Source organism: Chroicocephalus ridibundus, chromosome 18 (assembly GCF_963924245.1).
Source record: "Chroicocephalus ridibundus chromosome 18, bChrRid1.1, whole genome shotgun sequence".
NCBI classification, from domain to species: Eukaryota; Metazoa; Chordata; class Aves; order Charadriiformes; family Laridae; genus Chroicocephalus; species Chroicocephalus ridibundus.
In genome coordinates, this window is record NC_086301.1 from 8139256 (window position 1) to 8156139 (window position 16884).

The following is a 16884-nucleotide window of genomic DNA, read 5'->3' on the forward strand; positions in this document are numbered from 1 at the left end:
GTGGGGGGGACGGGGAGGATGCTCTTTAATTTCTGAGGGGCACCGCGTAAACAGGGTTGCACAGAGCCAGCAGCCGGTGGGTGGCAGCGCGAGGGGGGGACAAGGACACCTGGGGTGGGTCAAGGACAGTCAGGATGGACAAGGATGCTTGGGAGGGATGCGGAGGGTGCTCAGGGAGGGAGGAGGACCGTGGAGACAAGGACAGTTGGGAGGGACGAGGACTCTGGGGAGGAACAAGGGTGTTCAGGAAGGATGAAGTCCCCGGGGACAAGGACAATTGGGAGGGACGAGGATGCTTGACGAAGGATGAGGTTGCCTGAGGGAGCCAAGGACGGTCACTAGGGATGAGGACACTGGGAGGACACTGGATGGACAAGGATGCTCAGGGAGGGAGGAGGACCCTGGGGACAAGGACAATTGGGAGGGATGAGGACACTGGGGAGGGACAAGGATGGCTGGGAGGGATGAGGGTGGTTGGAAGGGATGAGGACAGCTGGTGGGACGAGCATGCATGGGAGCAACAAGGACAAGGACACTGCAGAGGCATGAGCGTGCTGGGGAGGGACAAGGAACTTTGGGGGACAAGGGTGCTTGGGGGGACGAGGACACTGGGGAAGGACGAGGACGCCAAGTGGTTGGGGATCGCTGGGGGGAAGAGGACACTTGGGTAAGACGAGGTTGCTTGGGAGGGACAAGGACAGTAGGGAGGGACGAGGAGGATGGTCGCAGGGGGATGAGGATGGTGGGGAGGGATGAGGAGCCTTGGGAGGGGGTGAAGACAGTTGGGGAATGATGAGGATGCTCAGGAGGGATGAGAACCCTGGGGATGAGGATGGATAGGAGGGATGAGGACACCTGGAGGGAGCACAAAGACATGCAGGAAGGACAAGGTGGCTTGTGAGGGATGAGGACACTTGGCGGGGGGGTCAAGGCCGGTCGAGGTGGGACAAGGGTGCCGAGGAAGGATGTGGACAGTCAGGAGGAATGAGAACCGTCAGCGGGGATGAGGACAGGCAGGGGGACAATGACCCTGGGGAAAGGCAGGGACACTTGGAATGGACAACGGTGCTTGGGCGGAGCAAGGATGAGGATGGTTGGGGGATGAGGATGCTGGGGAAGGAGGAGGACACTGGGGAGGGACAAGGACACTTGGAGGGGACGAGGGCACTTGAGGAGGGTGAGGATGCTGGGGAGGGATGAGGAATCTGGGGAGGGATGGGGACACTGGGAAAGGATGAGGACACTTGGGGAGGCTGAGGATGTTGGAGAAGGAGGGACATCTGCCCACCTTGGTGCCACCCACCCTTTGTGGGTGGCTTTTGTTAGCAAAGAGCCCCTTTTTTGGGAACTTCTTAATAAAGCTGGTTTTTAGCCGAGCTGAGGGGACTCTGGCCTTGCCGCATCCTACGCCCCGGAGAACGCCACGCTTCTGTCCCTCCTGTCCCCATCTCACCACCTGCCCTGGCCCAGGGGCCACCGCTGCCCATCCCGTGGCCACCTGGAAAGAAATGGGGACATTTTCCAGCACCCCGCGACGGGTGACACCCTGGACCGCCCCCAGTGCCCATCACCCCTGCATCGGGGCGCTGCTCACCGTGCTGTGGGATGCCCACAGCCGCTTCCATCCTGGGTCTCCGCGGCACCCCCAGCGCCGTCCCCCAGTCCCAGGTGGGGATGGGGACCCCGGGCGAGAAGACCTCCTCCAAGGGTGATGGTGGTGGTGAGGGACCTACCGGGGAGAAGGCAGGAGGTGGTGGCACCACCGCCGTGTCACGATAGGGCCACCTTCCCTGAAGAGGTGACAGTGCTGGGGGTCAGAGTGGGGGTCCGGGAACCCTTCGCTCACCCCCATAGCTCCCGTCGGTGTCCTCGAGGCTGAAGCAGAGGCCATCGACGGCCACCGCCAGCGCCCGGGCGAAGCTGGCGTCCAGGAGGAAGGAGCCATCGCAGGAGCTCACCAGGCTGCAGCGGGCGCTGGTGAAGTTGTCCTCTGAGACAGAGCCCCAGCCGTTCAGCAGCGACCCCCCCGGTGAGCCCCTCGTCACTGGCTGCTCTTCCTCCTCCTCCTCTTCCTCCTCCTCCTCCTCACCCAGCTCGGAGGCTGGTGGCCCATAGATGTAGCCGTAGGTGTGCGGCGGCGAGAAGGACCGGGGCATGGCCGGCACTGGGGCGCTGTGGGGGACATGGCAGGGACGCCGCTGGCACCAGGGGATGCTGCCACCATGGTGGTGTCCCAGGGGGGTGGAGTGTACCTGGGGCAGATGGTGTCCTGGTCCATCTCCAGGTCCTCGGCCACTCGTTGAGGCGTCAAGACCCCATCGCTGAGCACCGGTGAGAGGCGGCCAGGGCGTGGGGACCTGTCCCTGGCGTGCCTGGTGGCAAGGGATGTGTCATTGGGGTACCTGGTGGCCAGGAACATGTCCCTTGGGTGTCTGGTCACCAGTGATGGGTCCCTGCGATGCCTGGTGACCAGGGACATATCCTTGGGGTACCTGCTGCCCAGGAAAGCGTCCCTGCGGTGACCAGGGGCTGGAGACTTCTCATCGGGGCGTCTGGTGTCCGGGGATGTGTCCCTTGGGTGCCTGGTGTCTGGGGATGTGTCCTTGGGGTGCATGGTGACCGGTGACATGTCCTCAGGGTACCTGCTGGAGACAGGAACATGTCCCTTGGGTGCCTGGTCACCAGCGATGGGTCCCTGGGGTGCCTGGTGACCAGGGACATGGCCTTGCGGTACCTGGTGGACAGAAACTTGTCCTCGCGGTGTGCAGTGCCTGGAGACTTCTCCTTGGGGACCTTGGTGACTGGGGACTTGTCCCTCGGGTGTCCGTTGGCTGAGGACGTGTCCTCGGGCTGCCTGGTGGCTGGTGACATGTCCCGCTGGTGCTTGGTCACTGGTGATGGGTCCCTAGGGTGCCTGGTGGCTGGGGACATGTCCTTGGGGTACCTGCTGCCCAGGAACGTGTCCCTGTGGTGCCCGGGGACTGGCGACATCTCCTCGGGGTGCCTGGTGACGGGGGACACGTCCCTGGGGCACCTGGTGACCGGGGATGTGTCCTCAGGATGCCTGGTGACTGAGATTGTGTCCCTCTGGTGCCTGGTGGCTGGCGATGGCTCCCTGGGCTGCCTGGTGGCTGGGCACGTGTCCTCATGGCATCTGGTGACTGGGGACTTGACCCTGGGGTGCCTGGCAGCTGGTGACACATCCTTGGGGCGCCTGGTGGCCAGGAACACGTCCTTGGGGTTCTCAGTGACCAGGGACATGTCCCTGGGGTGCCTGGCGGCTGGTGTGGGGCTCTCAGTGACCGAGGATGTGTCCCTGGGGCGCCGGGTGGCTGGAGACACGTCCCTAGGAATCCCAGCGACCGTGGTGCCCATGTCCTTGGGGCGTCTCGTGGCTGGGGACATGTCCCTGGGGATCTCAGCGAGCGAGGACACGTCCTTGGGGCGCCTGGTGACTGGGGACGCGTCCCTGGGGGTCCCAGTGACTTGGGACACGTCCTTGGGGCGCCTGGTGTTGGGGGACGTGTCCCTGGGACGTGCAGTGGCCGGGGACCTGCAGGTGGAAAGGACGCGGTGGCATTTGCGGCATAGGAGTCAGGGTGGGGGGCACCCGTCTGCCTCCCCAGGGTGGGGGACACCCAGACTCACCGCGTCACCGGTGGGTGCCAGGCGTGGGGTGGCCTCGGGGGTGTCACCGGTAAGCCGGTGACGCCGGCGGCCAGTGAGGCGCTGCCCCGACGTGGTTTGGGGGAGCTGAAGACCGGCAGCTGCCACGGGTCCCCTGCGGCCGGCGCGGCGGTGGCGGCGTCACCGTCGTGTCCCCTTTGCTGAGGCCACCCGGCCGCCAGCCCAAAATCCGTCCCCCACTCGCTCCCGGGGACGTGGCCGGGGCCACCGGCGAGCAGCGGGGTGCTGTGCACTTGGTGCAGCTCTGCACGGGACGGGCAACACGCAGCCATGAGCCACCCCCCCGCTGTCCCCCCCTGCCCCGTGTCCCCGTGTCCCCCGCCCCGTACCCACCTCTCTTGCGGACGCGCTCCCAGGGTGCGGGGTTGGGGGTGCTGGGCGAGGTGCGCACCCCAGGGTGCCCCCCGACGTAGCACCCTGCATCCCCAAGGGGCGGCGGGTGCCCCCCGTGGAGGCTGCTGTGGTTGGGGGGCGTGGGGGGGCCGAGGCTCGAGGGCTCCAAGGACAGGGCTGGGGGGGGCGAGAGCGGTCAGGGCACCCATGGGTGCTGAGCTGGGTGTCTCTTGTCCCCTCCGTCCTCCGCTCCGTCTGTCCCCAGGTCCCTGCTGCCCGCGGAGCGGGTCCCATGGCAACGGGGGGCGCCCAGTTGGGGGTCCCATGGCATCGAGGGGGGTCCCAGGCATAGGGTGGGGGTCTTGGGCACCCTTCGCTGGTCTCACAGCACCCGGCGAGGGTCCTAGGCAGTGGGTGAGGGGTCCCATGGAACAGGGTGGGGGTCCCACGGCGCTGGGTGGGGGTCCCAGCCCCATGGGGCTCAATGAAGGAGTGGGGGTCCCATGGCTCTGGGTGGGGGTCCCAGCCCCATGGGGCTCACTGGAGGGGTGGGGGTCCCATGGCTCTGGGTGGGGGTCCCAGCCCCATGGGGCTCACTGGAGGGGTGGGGGTCCCACGGCACTGGGTGGGGGTCCCAGCCCCATGGGGCTCACTGGAGGGGTGGGGGTCCCAGCCCCATGGGGCTCAATGAAGGAGTGGGGGTCCCATGGCTCTGGGTGGGGGTCCCAGCCCCATGGGGCTCACTGGAGGGGTGGGGGTCCCATGGCGCTGGGTGGGGGTCCCAGCCCCATGGGGCTCACTGGAGGGGTGGGGGTCCCACGGCGCTGGGTGGGGGTCCCAGCCCCATGGGGCTCACTGGAGGGGTGGGGGTCCCAGCCCCATGGGGCTGATGAAGGAGTGGGGGTCCCGCGGCTCTGGGTGGGGGTCCCAGCCCCATGGGGCTCACTGGAGGGGTGGGGGTCCCACGGCTCTGGGTGGGGGTCCCAGCCCCATGGGGCTCAATGAAGGAGTGGGGGTCCCACGGCGCTGGGTGGGGGTCCCAGCCCCATGGGGCTCACTGGAGGGGTGGGGGTCCCAGCCCCATGGGGCTCACTGGAGGGGTGGGGGTCCCTGCCGTCGCTGCCCAGGAGCCGGCTGCTGAGGCTGCTGCTGCTGCTGAGGTTGGGGGGGGCACAGCCAGGTTTCCAGGGGCCACCGAGCCACGGCGAGTCACCGGCCACCAGCCTGCGGGGCGAGGGGTGCCACCAGGTCACCCCCGTCCCCACCCTGCCGAGGACACCCCACCCCACGGCCCCCCCCCCCCCCCCCTCACCTGTGGCGAGCCGCGGCGTCCTGGCTGGCGCGGCGCTGGCAGAGGAGGAGGAGGAGGGCGAGCAAGGCCAGCCAGAGCAGCGAGCCGGCGGCTGCGATGACGGCGGGCTGCCGCAGCACCTGCACCACCCTGGTGCTCCCCGCTGTCAGCCCTGCGAGGGTCCCACCGGTGTCACCCCTATGCCACCCCCTCCACACCCTCCACCCCTGCACCCCGTCTTGCTCCCTGTCCCCTACCCAGGATGCTGCAGGTGACATTGCTGGGGACCCCCAGCCCCGCGCCGTTGAAAGCTGCCACCTGGACGCAGAATTCGGCCCCAGGGCTCGGGAGGAGGGTTTCCAGGTGGTGGGTGCCTCCGTCCACTGTCCTGTTGGTGGGGCGTTGCCACCCCTCCCCCATTGACCAGACCTGGCAGGCACCAAGGGTATGGGCCCCTTTAGATGAAGGCCCTTGGTGGATCCCCGTGATGGATCCCAACAGGATTGACCCCCTTGGATGAGCCTCTTTTCATGTACCCCCTTGGGTGCACCCCCCCCTTAGATGGATCCCCTTGATGGACCCTTTTGCATGGATGCCCATGGAGGAACGCCCCTTGAATGGACCCCCTTGGGTGGGCCCCATTAGATGAATCCACTTGGTGGACCCCCATTGATGGATCCCTCTTGGACAGACCCCTTGGAGGACCCCCTTAGATGAATCCCCTAGGCTGAACCCCCTTGGATGGTCCCCCTTGGGTTAGATCCACTTGGATGACTCCCTTCCTTAGAGTTACCCCTTGGATGTATCTCCTTGGATGGATCCCCCCTTAGATGGGTCTCCTGGGATGGACCATCACCTTGGTTGGCCCCCTTGACCAAACCTCCTTATCAAGATCCCTCTTGGATGGACTCCTTGGACTGGCACTCCTTGGATGGCAACCCTTGGATAGGCCCCCGCCTTTGATAGGCTCCTTTCTTGGATGGATCCCCCTTAGACAGGCGCCTTGGATGGACCCTCTTTGGCCAGAAGCCCCCAGGCCCCTCCCTGCCCCGTCACCCCAAACCTTGTAGCCCCGGATGATGCCGTTGTGGGCCTCAGGAGGAGGTGGCTCCCAGCTCACGACCACGGTGCCGTTCCCCATCTCAGCCTGGCCCACAGTGACTTGCTGGGGCGCCGCGCTTGGCACTGCCGGGACAGCGGTGCTGAGGCCCCCTGGGACCCCCAACTGACCCCCTCATCCTCCACCTGGGCATCCCTGGTGGCACCTCACACCCAACGCACCTTCCTCGGGTATCCAGAGGTGCCTGCTGTTGCTGTCCAAGCCCTGGGTCCCTCCAGCGTAAGGTCGGACCTTGAACTCATACTTGTAGCCCCTGCGGAGCGCGGGGATGACGGTGCTGAGGTCCCTGCCCGCGTCGTGCTGGACCCAGGCGGTGGTGGCAGGGAGCAGGCAGCGGTACAGCACCATGTAACCCTCCGGCGCCGGTGCCGGCGTCAGCACCTGGAGGGGACGGGAAGGGTTACGAGGCATGGTGGGACACGGATGGAACATGGGGATGGAGCTCCAGCCTCATCCCTGTGTCCCGTCCCAGCCCTCTGGCGGGGACATCCTGACATCACACCAACCCGCCAGCGGAGCCGGACGGCGGCGGCGGCGGGCAGCGCGGTGCCGTTGTCCAGGTGCAGCCGCATGGCCAGCAGGTCCCGGGGCGCGGCCTCCTGCCGGCCCGTTGGCAGGCGGTCTGCAGGGCAGAGGGAAGGTAACAGCGGCACCAGGCAGGAGCAAGGTCCCTCAGCACCCGCCCCAGATACCTGTGCCTGGAGACCCTGGGGTGTCCTTGGAAGGACCCACTCAGATGTACCCTTTGGATGGACACCTCTTGGACAGACCCCCTCAGACAGACACCCTTTGATGAATCTGTCTTGGATGGACACCTCTTGGATGGACCTTCTTTGATGGACCCCATGATAGACTCCCATTGATATGTCCCCCTTAGACGGACCCTTTGGATGGATACCTCTTGCTGGATCCTCTTTTAATTGAACCCCCACCTTGGACACACCCCCATAAAGAGATCCCCTTGGAGGAACCTGCTTGGATGGATCCCCTTTAGATGGACTCTCTTGAATAGATCCCCTTGGATGGACCCCCACCTGGATGCATCCCCTTACACGGACATGCTTGGATGGACCCCTTGGATGGATACTGTTGGATGGATGCCTTTAGATGGACCTCCTGAGACGGACACCCTTCAGAAGTAGCCCCTCTGATGGACCCTCCTTGAATGGACTCCCTTAGATGAGTCAGTTGGATGGACCCTGTTTTGATGGACCCTCTTGGATAGACCTTCTTGGATAGATATCCTTGGATGGATCCCCCTTGGACAGACTCCCCATGGACGACCTCCTTGGCTGGACCTCCCTTGGCTGGACCCCTCCTTGGACAGACTCCCCTTGGACGAACCCCATGAGATGGCCCCCGTTAGACGGCTCCCTTTGCATGGACCTCCCCCCACAAGATGACCCTGGGTCCCCGTGGCGGTGGAGGCCACAGAGGTCCCACGCTGACCCTCCACGCGGAGGCGGGCGGTGGCGGCGGCGGTGCCCAGCTGGCTCTGTGCCGTACACACGTAGGCGCCGGCGTCGGTGGCCGTCACGGCGTAGAGGCGCAACGTGTTCTCCCGGTCCACCTCGTGCCTGCGGGTCACCAGGTCTCCATCAGCCCCCTCACCACCCCACCCTGGGGGATGGGACACCTCCACCCTGCCACCACCTACCTGCCCCAGGGCAGGTCCCCGCGTTCCTTGTGCCACTGCACCCGCGGCGCTGGGTCACCTTGGGCGCCGCAGCCCAGCTCCACGGTGCTGCCGGCCACCGCCACGGCGTCGCTCGGGCGCCGCACGATGGTCGGCTTCTCTGCGGGGGACATTGAGGGACGTGGCACCAGCACCGGGTGTGACATGTCCCCCACCCGTGGGACACCCGTGGCTTACCCAGGACGGAGACGCGGGCGCCCCGGCTCTCCCTCTCGCCCGCCTCGTTGGCCGCCACGCAGACGTAGATCCCGGAGTCGCCGCGCCGCGCCGGTGCCACCCGCAGCTTCCCGTTGGTGACCAAGTACCGGTCACTCGTCAAGTCCAAGGTCACCCCGTCCTTCTTCCAGGTGACGCGGGGTTCGGGGTGCCCCGAGGGGGGGACGCAATCCAGTTCCAACGCTTGCCCCGCCGTGGCCACCAAATCACCCGGCTGCAGGCGGAAATTGTCCCGCAGCGCTGCGGTGGGGAGGGGACGCCATGGGTGGGGGGAGGACAGGATTTTTTGGGGTCCCCCCCCCCACCCACATCATCCCCACGGGGTGTCCTTACCAGCTGCGGTTTGGGGGGCCGGGGCTGCGCCGGGGGGGTGGCAGCCTGTGGGGTGACATGGAGGACGGTGGGTGCACCGAGAGCGCACGGTCTCAGCCCCGGTGGGTGGCAGGGGGCAGCGGGGGTGGGGGGGAGTTAAGGGTATTTTTCTCCCCCCACCTCCCCGGGGGCCGCACTCACCTCCCCGGCGCAGCGCGGTGAGGCAGAGCCCCAGCCCCAACGCCGTCGCCCAGCCGCCCGCCATGCCGGCCCCGGCCAACCTTCCCGCTTCCTCCCCAAATCCCGGTCCCTCCCTGCCGGCACCGGGACCAGATCAGGCTCCGGATGGGGGGGGACAATAGCCGGACGCGGGGGCCGGGAAGTGCTGGGGGAGGGAGATGGACACAAACACCCGGTCATGGTGGCACTGGCAGCACCCGGAGGCAGCAGGGTTGGGGACACCGGTGTTTAACGAATTTAATTAATCAGAAGAAATTCCGCCCCCCCCCTCCGCCCCCCCCCCGCGCCGTGGTGGGAGGAAGACGAATTAAGAAGAAACGAGCTCTCGGCTGGGGACACCATCAGTAGGGACCAGAGTGAACGGTCGAGGGTCCCCCAGGCTCTGCAAGCTGAAACTTGGGTGCCAGCCAGCTGCGCCGAGCTTGCCCGGTCTCAGCTATCACCCACCTCTCGTGTCCCCCCCACCCCCACCCCGGGGGGGGCACCCTGTCCCACAAAGACACCCAAGGGTGCCGCTGCCGGCCGGGTAGCACGTTTAGTTTATTGGTTAGTAGCGCACCCCGGGGTGCCCCGGCACCCACCCCGGGTGCCCCGGGGCCCGGCTCGCTCGGACGGCCGCTCTCCGGTTTTCATCCTAAACCTATTTCCCGGGAAGGCCTGGGGGGGAGAGGCGATGGCGCGCGCCCCAAAACCGGGGGATTTTCCCAGAAAATCCAGGCGCGGCGGAAGGGCGGCGCTCGGGCCGGGGTGGGGGGGGGGGGTGTTTGAGTGCGTGTTTAGGGGACGGTGCAGCCGGGGGAGCTGGCGGGGGCGGGGGGAGAGGAGGGAGCCCCCCCCCGGCTCCGGTGCGCAGGGTCTGGGTGCCGCGGTGGGGCGGGCAGGGGGCTCCTGCACACGCTGGGTGCGGGTGCGCGCAGCACCCGCTCCCCGCGCGCTCCTGCGCCCTTGCCTGCGCCCTCTTAGCCGCGCGTCTCGCGCACGCTCTTCTCACGCGCTCCGCACACGCGTGCCCCCGGCAAGCGCCGCAGGCGTCGCGCTCTCCTCGCGCTCTTCGCGCGCTTGCCGTGTTCTCCGCTCGCTCTCTGCCGGCTCCATGCGCGCTCTCGGCCAACGCTGCACGCGTGCTCTCGTTGCGCTCTCCCTGCGCGCCTTCCTGCAAGCTTCGTGCTGCTCTTCCCTCACGCGCGCGCGCTCCCCCTCGCGTGCTCCGTACGGGCTGCCCGCGAGCGCTGCACGCGTGCTCTCTCTGTGGGCCCTGCGCGCGCTCTCCGCACGGACCCTCTGCCCGCTCGTGCTCCCTGCGCGCTCCATGCGCGCTCGGAGAGCGCTCCTGGTGCTGGCACGCTCCTATCTGCATGCTCCATGCACAGCCTGCACGCTCCATGCGCGCTCTCTGCACGCTCCATGCACGCTCCATGCACGCTCTCTGCACGCCTTCCCCCCACGGTCCCTGCGCCCTCTCTCCGCACAATCCGCGCGGCCTCGCAGCCGCACGCTCCCTGCTCGCTCTCGCCGCGCCCTGGCTGCGCGCTCTCCCCCGCGTGCTCCACGCGCTCTGCCCCGCGCGCCCCTGCGCGTGCTCTCTCTGCGCACCCTCGCGCATGCCCCCTTGCGCCCTTGGTGCGCCCTCCGTGCGTGCTGCCGGCACGCTCTGTCCGCGCGCTCCGTGCGTGGCATCTCCGCACGCTGCCCACGTGCCCGCTTGCGTGTTCGGTGCAAACCCTCTCTCCGCACGCTCCCTGCACGCTCCCTCCGCGCCCTCCGCGCACGCTCCCCGCAGCTTCCACACGTGTCCTCTGACGCGCCCCGCGCATGCTCGCTGTGGGCGTGCGGTCCCTGCATGTTCTACCTGCGTGCTCCCTGCGCGCCCTCTCACGCGTTCCACGCGCGCTCCCTCTGCGCGCTCTGCACGTGCCCTCCCGCACGCTCGCTCTGCACAGCACACGCACGCTCCCTCCGCACGCCCTCTCCGCGTGCTCCGCGCACGGCCTCTCGCACGCTGCATGCACGCTCTCTGTGCGCGCGCTCTCTCTCTGCACTCTCTCCACGTGCCTTCGTGCACGCGCTCTCGGCGCGCTGGGCGCACGCTCGCTCTGCGGGCTCCGTGCGGGCCCTCCTGCACGCTCCGTGCGCGCCCTGCGCACTCTGCGCACGCCCCCTTGCACGCTCTCTCCCGCGCGCTCCCGGCAAAGCGCGCGAGCTTCCTTCCCGCACGCTCCCTGCACGCTCCTCCCGGCGAGAAACCATTCAAGCGACGCCCCGGGAAGGCGGGGGACGGAAGAGGGGAGCTCCGGGTGGGATCAATAGCAAATTAGTGACTTTACGCCCCAGCCAAACGATGCCCAGTGGTCCCCGCTCGCTCGGCGCCGCCGAAGCGCGCACACGTGTCCCCCCCGGCTCAGGCGCTGATCTCCACGGCGTTGGCCTCCTCCTGCTCCCGGATGACGTGGACGCCAGCAGTCCGCAGCAGCCGCGGGGCTCCACGGGAACGCGCCGGCGATCCCGGCGGCGACCTGTGCGTCCGCGTCGAGGCGGGCGAGCGAGCCGGCGAGCGATGGTAACGGCGCGTCGAACGCCCCACGGGTCCCGGCGAGCGACCGGCTGCTGGGATGGGCGAGCTGGTGTAACCCGGTTCAACCGTGCCACGGGGTTCGGGTGACGAATCTTCCTCTGCCTCCGGCGAGTCCTGCCGAAAGCCAAAGGGTGGACGAGTGCGCGAAGCGCGCGAGACCTGGTGCCGCGGCGCAAAGCCGGGGAGCCACGGGGCGCGCTAAGGGCCGCTCACCTTGTCCTTGAGGATGTACAAGGCCACCGGGTTTTTGCGCTCGTGCTCGCCGCTCCGCGGGATGCCCTCGGCTGCGTGGAGGCAAAGCGTTGCTTACCCCGCCGGCGGCGGCGTTCCCCCAGACGCCGCCGTCATCGCGCCGGGGCCGGCACTCACCCTCGTGCTTCAGGCGCTCCTCGTCCTGCTCGGCGTATTCCGAGGCCGGTTGTGTCTCCGCTTGCCGCTTCTCCCTGGGGAAGGGAGAGAGGGGGGGGCAGCATCGGCACCACGGTGCGGGGAACGGACTGCGGTTCAGCTGGGAAAGGGCGTGGTGCTGTGGTGAGGGAGAGATGGGATGGGATGGGATGGGATGCGATGGGATGGGACGGGATGGGACAAGGACAGGACAGATGGGTTGAGGCAGGATGGGACAGGACGGGACGGGATGGTATAGGATGGGACGCGATGGGATGAGATGGGATGGGATGGGATGGGATGGGATGGGATGGAGTGGGATGGGATGGGATGGGATGGGATGGGATGGGATGGGATAGGACGGGACAGGACGGGAAAAGGACAGGACAGATGGGTCAAGGCAGGATGGGACGGGATGGGATGGGACGGGATGGGATGGGACAAGATGGGATGGGATGAGATGGGATAGAATGGGCTGGAACAGGAGAGATGGATCAAGGCAGGATGGGATGGGATGGGATGGGATGGGATGGGACGGGATGGGACGGGACGGGACAAGATGAGATGAGATGGGATGGGATGGGATGGGATGGGATGGAACAGGAGAGATGGATCAAGGTGGGATGGGACAGGATGGGAGAGGATGGGATGGGATGGGTCAGGATGAGGTGTGATGTGATGGGACAGGACAAGATGGGATGGGATGACGAGATGAGATGAGATGAGATGAGAAGAGATGGGACACCGTGGGATACGACAAGGTGGATGGGATGGGATGGGACAGGATGGGACGAGAAAAGACAGGATGGGACAAGACGGGACAGGATAAGAGGAACCCCCTTTGTTTCCCGCGTTACCCCCAGCCGTACTTCTTGGAGGGTTTCCAGCAGGCACAAACTGTCACCAGGGTGACGAGGAGGAAGATGCCGCCCGTGGAGAGGATGATGTAGAGGGAGCTGCGGCCTGGGGGAGAGGAATTGGGGGGGACAACCCCCCCCCCCAGATTTTAGCTGGGAGCATCTCAAAAGGAAGGCCGGCCCCAGAGGCGTGGGAGGGGAGAACGGGTGGCTTACGGTAGACGGTGAGCTTCACGGGGATGCTGCGGCCGTGGCTGATGGGGTTCTCCACCAGGCAGCTGTAGACGTCGTCATCGGCCATGAGGACGCGGGTGATGGTGAGGATCTTCTGGTCAGGGGAGAGGAGCAGGCGGGAGTCATTGCTCAGTGGCCGCCCGTCCTTCAGCCAGGTGTAGGTGGGCTTGGTGCCGTTCTCGTGCGAGCAGTTGAGGGTGAAGAACTCGCTGAGCTCCAGCACCGTCGAGGAGGCCACCAGCACTTGCGGCTTCGAGATGGGGACTGCAGGCGAGCGGGGGAACCAGGGTGACGCCGTGCCTCACGGGACGGATGGGCCCAGGGGACGGGAAAGGGCACATCACAACCCCGCCGGGGACGTAGCTTGGCAGCACGGGGGGAGAACGGTTGGAGAACCGGTTCTCCCGGTTGGAGAACGCCCTCCCAAAAAGCGGTCAGGGAAGACATCCCATGGAGAAGCCAGTCTCTGCCGGCCGTCCTCCTTGCACTTACTGTCCACGGTGAGGTTGATGGTCTTCTCGCCGGTGAAGGTGTCATCGGTGATGGACACCTCCACCTCGTAAGCACCTTCGTCGGCCAGCTGCAGGGGGTTGATGAGCAGCGAGCCGTTCTCCAGCACCCGGATGCGGTCGCGGTAGTCGGGCCGCAGGTTGCCGATGATCTCGGTGCCGATGGACTGGACGACGGTGACGGGCTTGTCCCGCTTCAGCTGCCACTTGACCACCGGCTTGTCGGGGCTGGCGCTGGCGTAGCGCACCGACAGCAGCGCCGCTTTGCCCGCCGTGCCGCGGACCAGCGGCGTGGGGCTGGTGATGTTGACCCCCGCCAGCAGACCTTGGGGTGGGGAGAGACAGTGACGGGGGCGGGGGGGGCCGAGGGGGGGGCCCGGGCAGGCTGCCTGATCCTCCGAACCCGGAGAAAAACGGGGACACCCCCCCCCCTTCCTGCCCTGCAGGACCCCCCTGCACGCGTCGCCCCCCGCCTCCAAAGGCAGGGGAGACGTCCCGTTGTGGGGGTGATGCTGCCGAAACGCACGCATCAGCCCCCCCTCCCCCCCCAAAAATGCGCTCTCTCCTGCAAAAAACGCGTGCGTCGCCCCCCCCCCCCCCAAAACTGGGGGGGGGCGGATTTTTGGCCTCCCAGCCCTGTCGGATGCTCCGGTGCAGCCGAACCCCCTCCCCCCCAGGGATGCAAAACTTGGAGGGGGGGCGGGGGGGGGATGCCCACGCATCGCTCCTCGACGCCGGTTTTAAGCCAAAAAAAGGCAAGGGGAAAAGTGGAAAAAACTGATTTTTTTAAAAAAAATTTTTTTTTTGAAATTTTTTTAATTTTTTTTAAATTTTTTTTTTTTTTTTTTGGGGGGGGGCGGGTGGGTGACCCCCTCCAAAACCAGCCTTTCTCTCCCCCCCCCCCCAACAAATCCCCTAACCTTATCCCCCCCGCTCCTGCCGGCCCTGGGGTCCCACCCGTGACCACCACCATCCATCCATCCCCCCCCCCCGCTACCCCCCGCCACCCGGATGCCGTCATGCGACGGCGAACAAACCCCATATTGACGGGCAGGGAATGGAAGCCGAGGGGGGGGGAAAGAGTTGGAAAAAGCAGCTGGGGGGGGCGAAGCGGGAGCAAGAAAGGCGTTAAACAAGCCCGAAAAGTCATGAGACCTATTGGTATGCGGCGACCGTCCCTCCGGCCTCCCCGGCACTTCAGCCCCAAAAACATCCCCCCCCCCAAAACCTCAACCCACCCCCCCCCAAAAAAATGTCTCGGAATCCCCTCGGGAAAAGCCAAGCGCAGGACGGGGAAAGCGGCTTTTCGGGCGTCCTCGCACCCCAAGCGTGTCCCCCCCCCCTCCGAATGCCGCCTTTTTAACCGTCCCTTCCCTTTTTTAACCCAACCGCTCCTTTTTTTTCCCTCCGCTCCGGGGTAATAAATTTGGGAGTTAGGTACTAAATCAGGCAATATCCCCCCCCCCCCGCCCCCGGCCTCCGCTCCCTGGTTTAGGGATGGGGATCTCCCACCCTTCCCTGCTGAAAAAAGAACACTCAAAATCCTCATTTTCCCACTATTTTGAGGAATAAATCCCTATTCCTTTGGGGAAAAAAAAAACCATTTTTTTAATTTTTTTTTTTTTGGGGGGGGGGTGGGGGGGAGGGGGGTGCCTGGCTGCGCTTTTTTGGGGCGCGAATCCGAGCCGGTTGGCTTTGCTCGGCATCCTCGGCTCCTCCGGAGGGAAACGGGGCCTCCCCCCCCCCCCACCCCCCCCACCCCCGGGGCTGGTTTTGGGTCCAAACTTGGGTAAAAGGGTGCAAAGTGGTTGATTTTCCTGCCTCGCCGGACCTGGGACAGGGCGGTTTGAACCCCCCCCCCCAAAAAAAAGGTGGGTATTTAGGGAATCAATGACGGTTCGGGTAGGGAATAAATAAACCGGGGTGGCAGCAGGAGGAGGCGAACCGGAGCGAACGGCGAAACGGGGCGAAAAAGGGGTTTTTGGGGAAAGCGGGAGGAGGGGTAAGGAAGTTGATTTGGGGATGCTGAAAAATGAGGAAAAAAGGGGTTTTGGGGGAAGCAGAAAAGCTGGGGAGAAGCTCGGGGGCGAGGGGGGGGGGAGGTGGCAGATCCACCCCCCCCCGGCAGGACCCGCTTGGCGGCGGAAAAGTGGTTTTTCCCCACGTTTTAATTCCCAGTTTTCCCCCCGTTTTTTGTCCTCGCCCGTGAGAGGGGATGCTCGACGGCGCAGTGACACCCCCGTTCGTTGGGTACCACCCCCCCACACACACTCCCCCGTCGCCCCCCCGCCATCCACGTACCCCCAAACCCCATTGGAAAAAAATAAAAAAAATAAAAAAAAAAAAAAGGGAAAAACCTGGGGAAAGCGGGGAAAGCCCCGTTACCTGCGTGCAGCGCCAGGAGCCAGGCCAGCGGCAGCAGGCGGGGGGGAGCGGGGTGACCCCGCGGGGCGGCCGGCGCTCCCCACATTTCGGGTAGGTTCCTTCGCCCCCCGAAATCGTGCCGTTTTTTCCTAACTCCGGGCACGTCCCTCGGCGCTCCCGGCCTGGCGTTCCGCCCGGCTCATTTAGGGGTTTTTTTTTTTTCTTTTTTTTTTTTTTTTCTTTTTTTTGTGTGTTGTTCTTCCCTTTCTCAATAGGGCCCTGTGTCCCGGGCGGCTTTGGCCTCCCCAGCGGCCTCGAGCTGACATTTATTTGGGGGAAAAAACACTCAGATTTGCAATTTCCACACCCCCCCCCCAACCCTTTCCCGTATTTTCCCCCCGCCGGAGGTTGGGGGGCATCACCCCATCCAGGCCGGCTGCGGTTTGACACCCCCCCCCGCCTGCAGACAGCCCCGTGGGATTTGGGGCTCCCGTTAATTGAGGGGGGGTCATTTTTTCGGGGCAAAAAATGCCCCGTCCCCGTCCCCCCCCCCCCCCGTCCCCCCAAAAGGAGCTCCCCCTCCTTATTTTTTCCCTCTTCCCAGGCTTGAAAACGAAGCCGCGGCCGTATCCAGGCGGCGTTCCAGCTCCGGTGCCAATTAGCGCCGGTTCCCCGGGCATCGCTGAATAGGGCAGCGGGGATGCGGGGCAGGATGCCCGGAATCGCTTCCCACCCCCCCCCCTCCTGAGTCCTGCCAAGCTCATCACCCCAGTGAGGCACCGCCCCCCCCCCCCCCCCCCCCCACCTCCCCAGGAGGCTCCCGGCGGCGGGAAGGGGGTTCAGGCCTCCAGCATCCAGCCCCGGTGGGATGGAGACGCTCCGGGGGGGAGCCGGCTGGGGGGACAGGATGGGGGGATGCGGCCGGGAGGTGTTTTGGGGGGGACTTTTTGGGAGGGCGCTATAGGGAGATGCCATAGGGAGATGCTATGGGGAGGGATTTAGGGGGTGCTATGTGGAGATGCTATGGGGAGATGCTATAGGGAGGGATTTAGGGGGTGCTGTAGGG

The 16884-nt window shown here is 65.8% G+C and overlaps 2 protein-coding genes across 6 annotated transcripts; both read right to left on the reverse strand.

Annotated features, from left to right (window-relative positions):
• Positions 1-17: 17 nt before the first annotated feature.
• ROBO4 (roundabout guidance receptor 4) lies at positions 18-9065 on the reverse strand. 5 transcript variants are annotated; one of them, XM_063355162.1, is made up of 19 exons: positions 8857-8960; positions 8677-8721; positions 8305-8583; positions 8089-8227; positions 7881-8008; positions 6938-7053; positions 6593-6812; positions 6375-6496; positions 5569-5740; positions 5333-5483; positions 5114-5244; positions 4021-4197; positions 3649-3931; positions 2735-3553; positions 2493-2642; positions 2253-2402; positions 1847-2172; positions 1595-1729; positions 18-1498 (listed from the first exon to the last, which is right to left on the reverse strand). In XM_063355162.1, the coding sequence occupies exons 1-19, from the start codon at positions 8918-8920 to the stop codon at positions 1353-1355; spliced, it is 3753 nt and encodes a 1250-aa protein (XP_063211232.1). In that variant the 5' UTR covers positions 8921-8960; the 3' UTR covers positions 18-1352. The 5 variants fall into 5 exon arrangements, with proteins under 5 accessions (XP_063211232.1, XP_063211234.1, XP_063211230.1 ...); XM_063355163.1 differs by having other exon boundaries at positions 20-1498; positions 2253-2372; positions 2493-2645; XM_063355161.1 differs by having other exon boundaries at positions 20-1498; positions 2493-2645.
• Positions 9066-11190: 2125 nt separating this feature from the next.
• On the reverse strand, positions 11191-16023 carry HEPACAM (hepatic and glial cell adhesion molecule). The gene is made up of 7 exons (XM_063355165.1): positions 15840-16023; positions 13438-13779; positions 12928-13209; positions 12724-12817; positions 11837-11910; positions 11681-11751; positions 11191-11581 (listed from the first exon to the last, which is right to left on the reverse strand). Exons 1-7 carry the CDS (start codon positions 15922-15924, stop codon positions 11294-11296), a joined length of 1236 nt encoding a protein of 411 aa, XP_063211235.1. The 5' UTR covers positions 15925-16023; the 3' UTR covers positions 11191-11293.
• Positions 16024-16884: the final 861 nt, after the last annotated feature.

What these genes read in the sequence shown, in the direction of transcription:
- ROBO4 (XM_063355164.1), bottom strand. Translation starts at nt 8,920, where the DNA reads ATGGCGGGCGGCTGGGCGACGGCGTTGGGGCTGGGGCTCTGCCTCACC. An exon ending in CCGTCCGGCTCCGCTGGCGG is followed by an intron (nt 6,813 to 6,937) that starts GTTGGTGTGATG and finishes CGTCCCCTCCAG; the next exon opens with GTGCTGACGCCGGCACCGGC. An exon ending in CAGGACACCATCTGCCCCAG is followed by an intron (nt 2,173 to 2,252) that starts GTACACTCCACC and finishes TGTCCCCCACAG; the next exon opens with CGCCCCAGTGCCGGCCATGC.
- HEPACAM (XM_063355165.1), bottom strand. Translation starts at nt 15,924, where the DNA reads ATGTGGGGAGCGCCGGCCGCCCCGCGGGGTCACCCCGCTCCCCCCCGC. An exon ending in TGCTGGAAACCCTCCAAGAA is followed by an intron (nt 11,911 to 12,723) that starts GTACGGCTGGGG and finishes TCCCTTCCCCAG; the next exon opens with GGAGAAGCGGCAAGCGGAGA. An exon ending in GGAGCGCCTGAAGCACGAGG is followed by an intron (nt 11,752 to 11,836) that starts GTGAGTGCCGGC and finishes GCCTCCACGCAG; the next exon opens with CCGAGGGCATCCCGCGGAGC.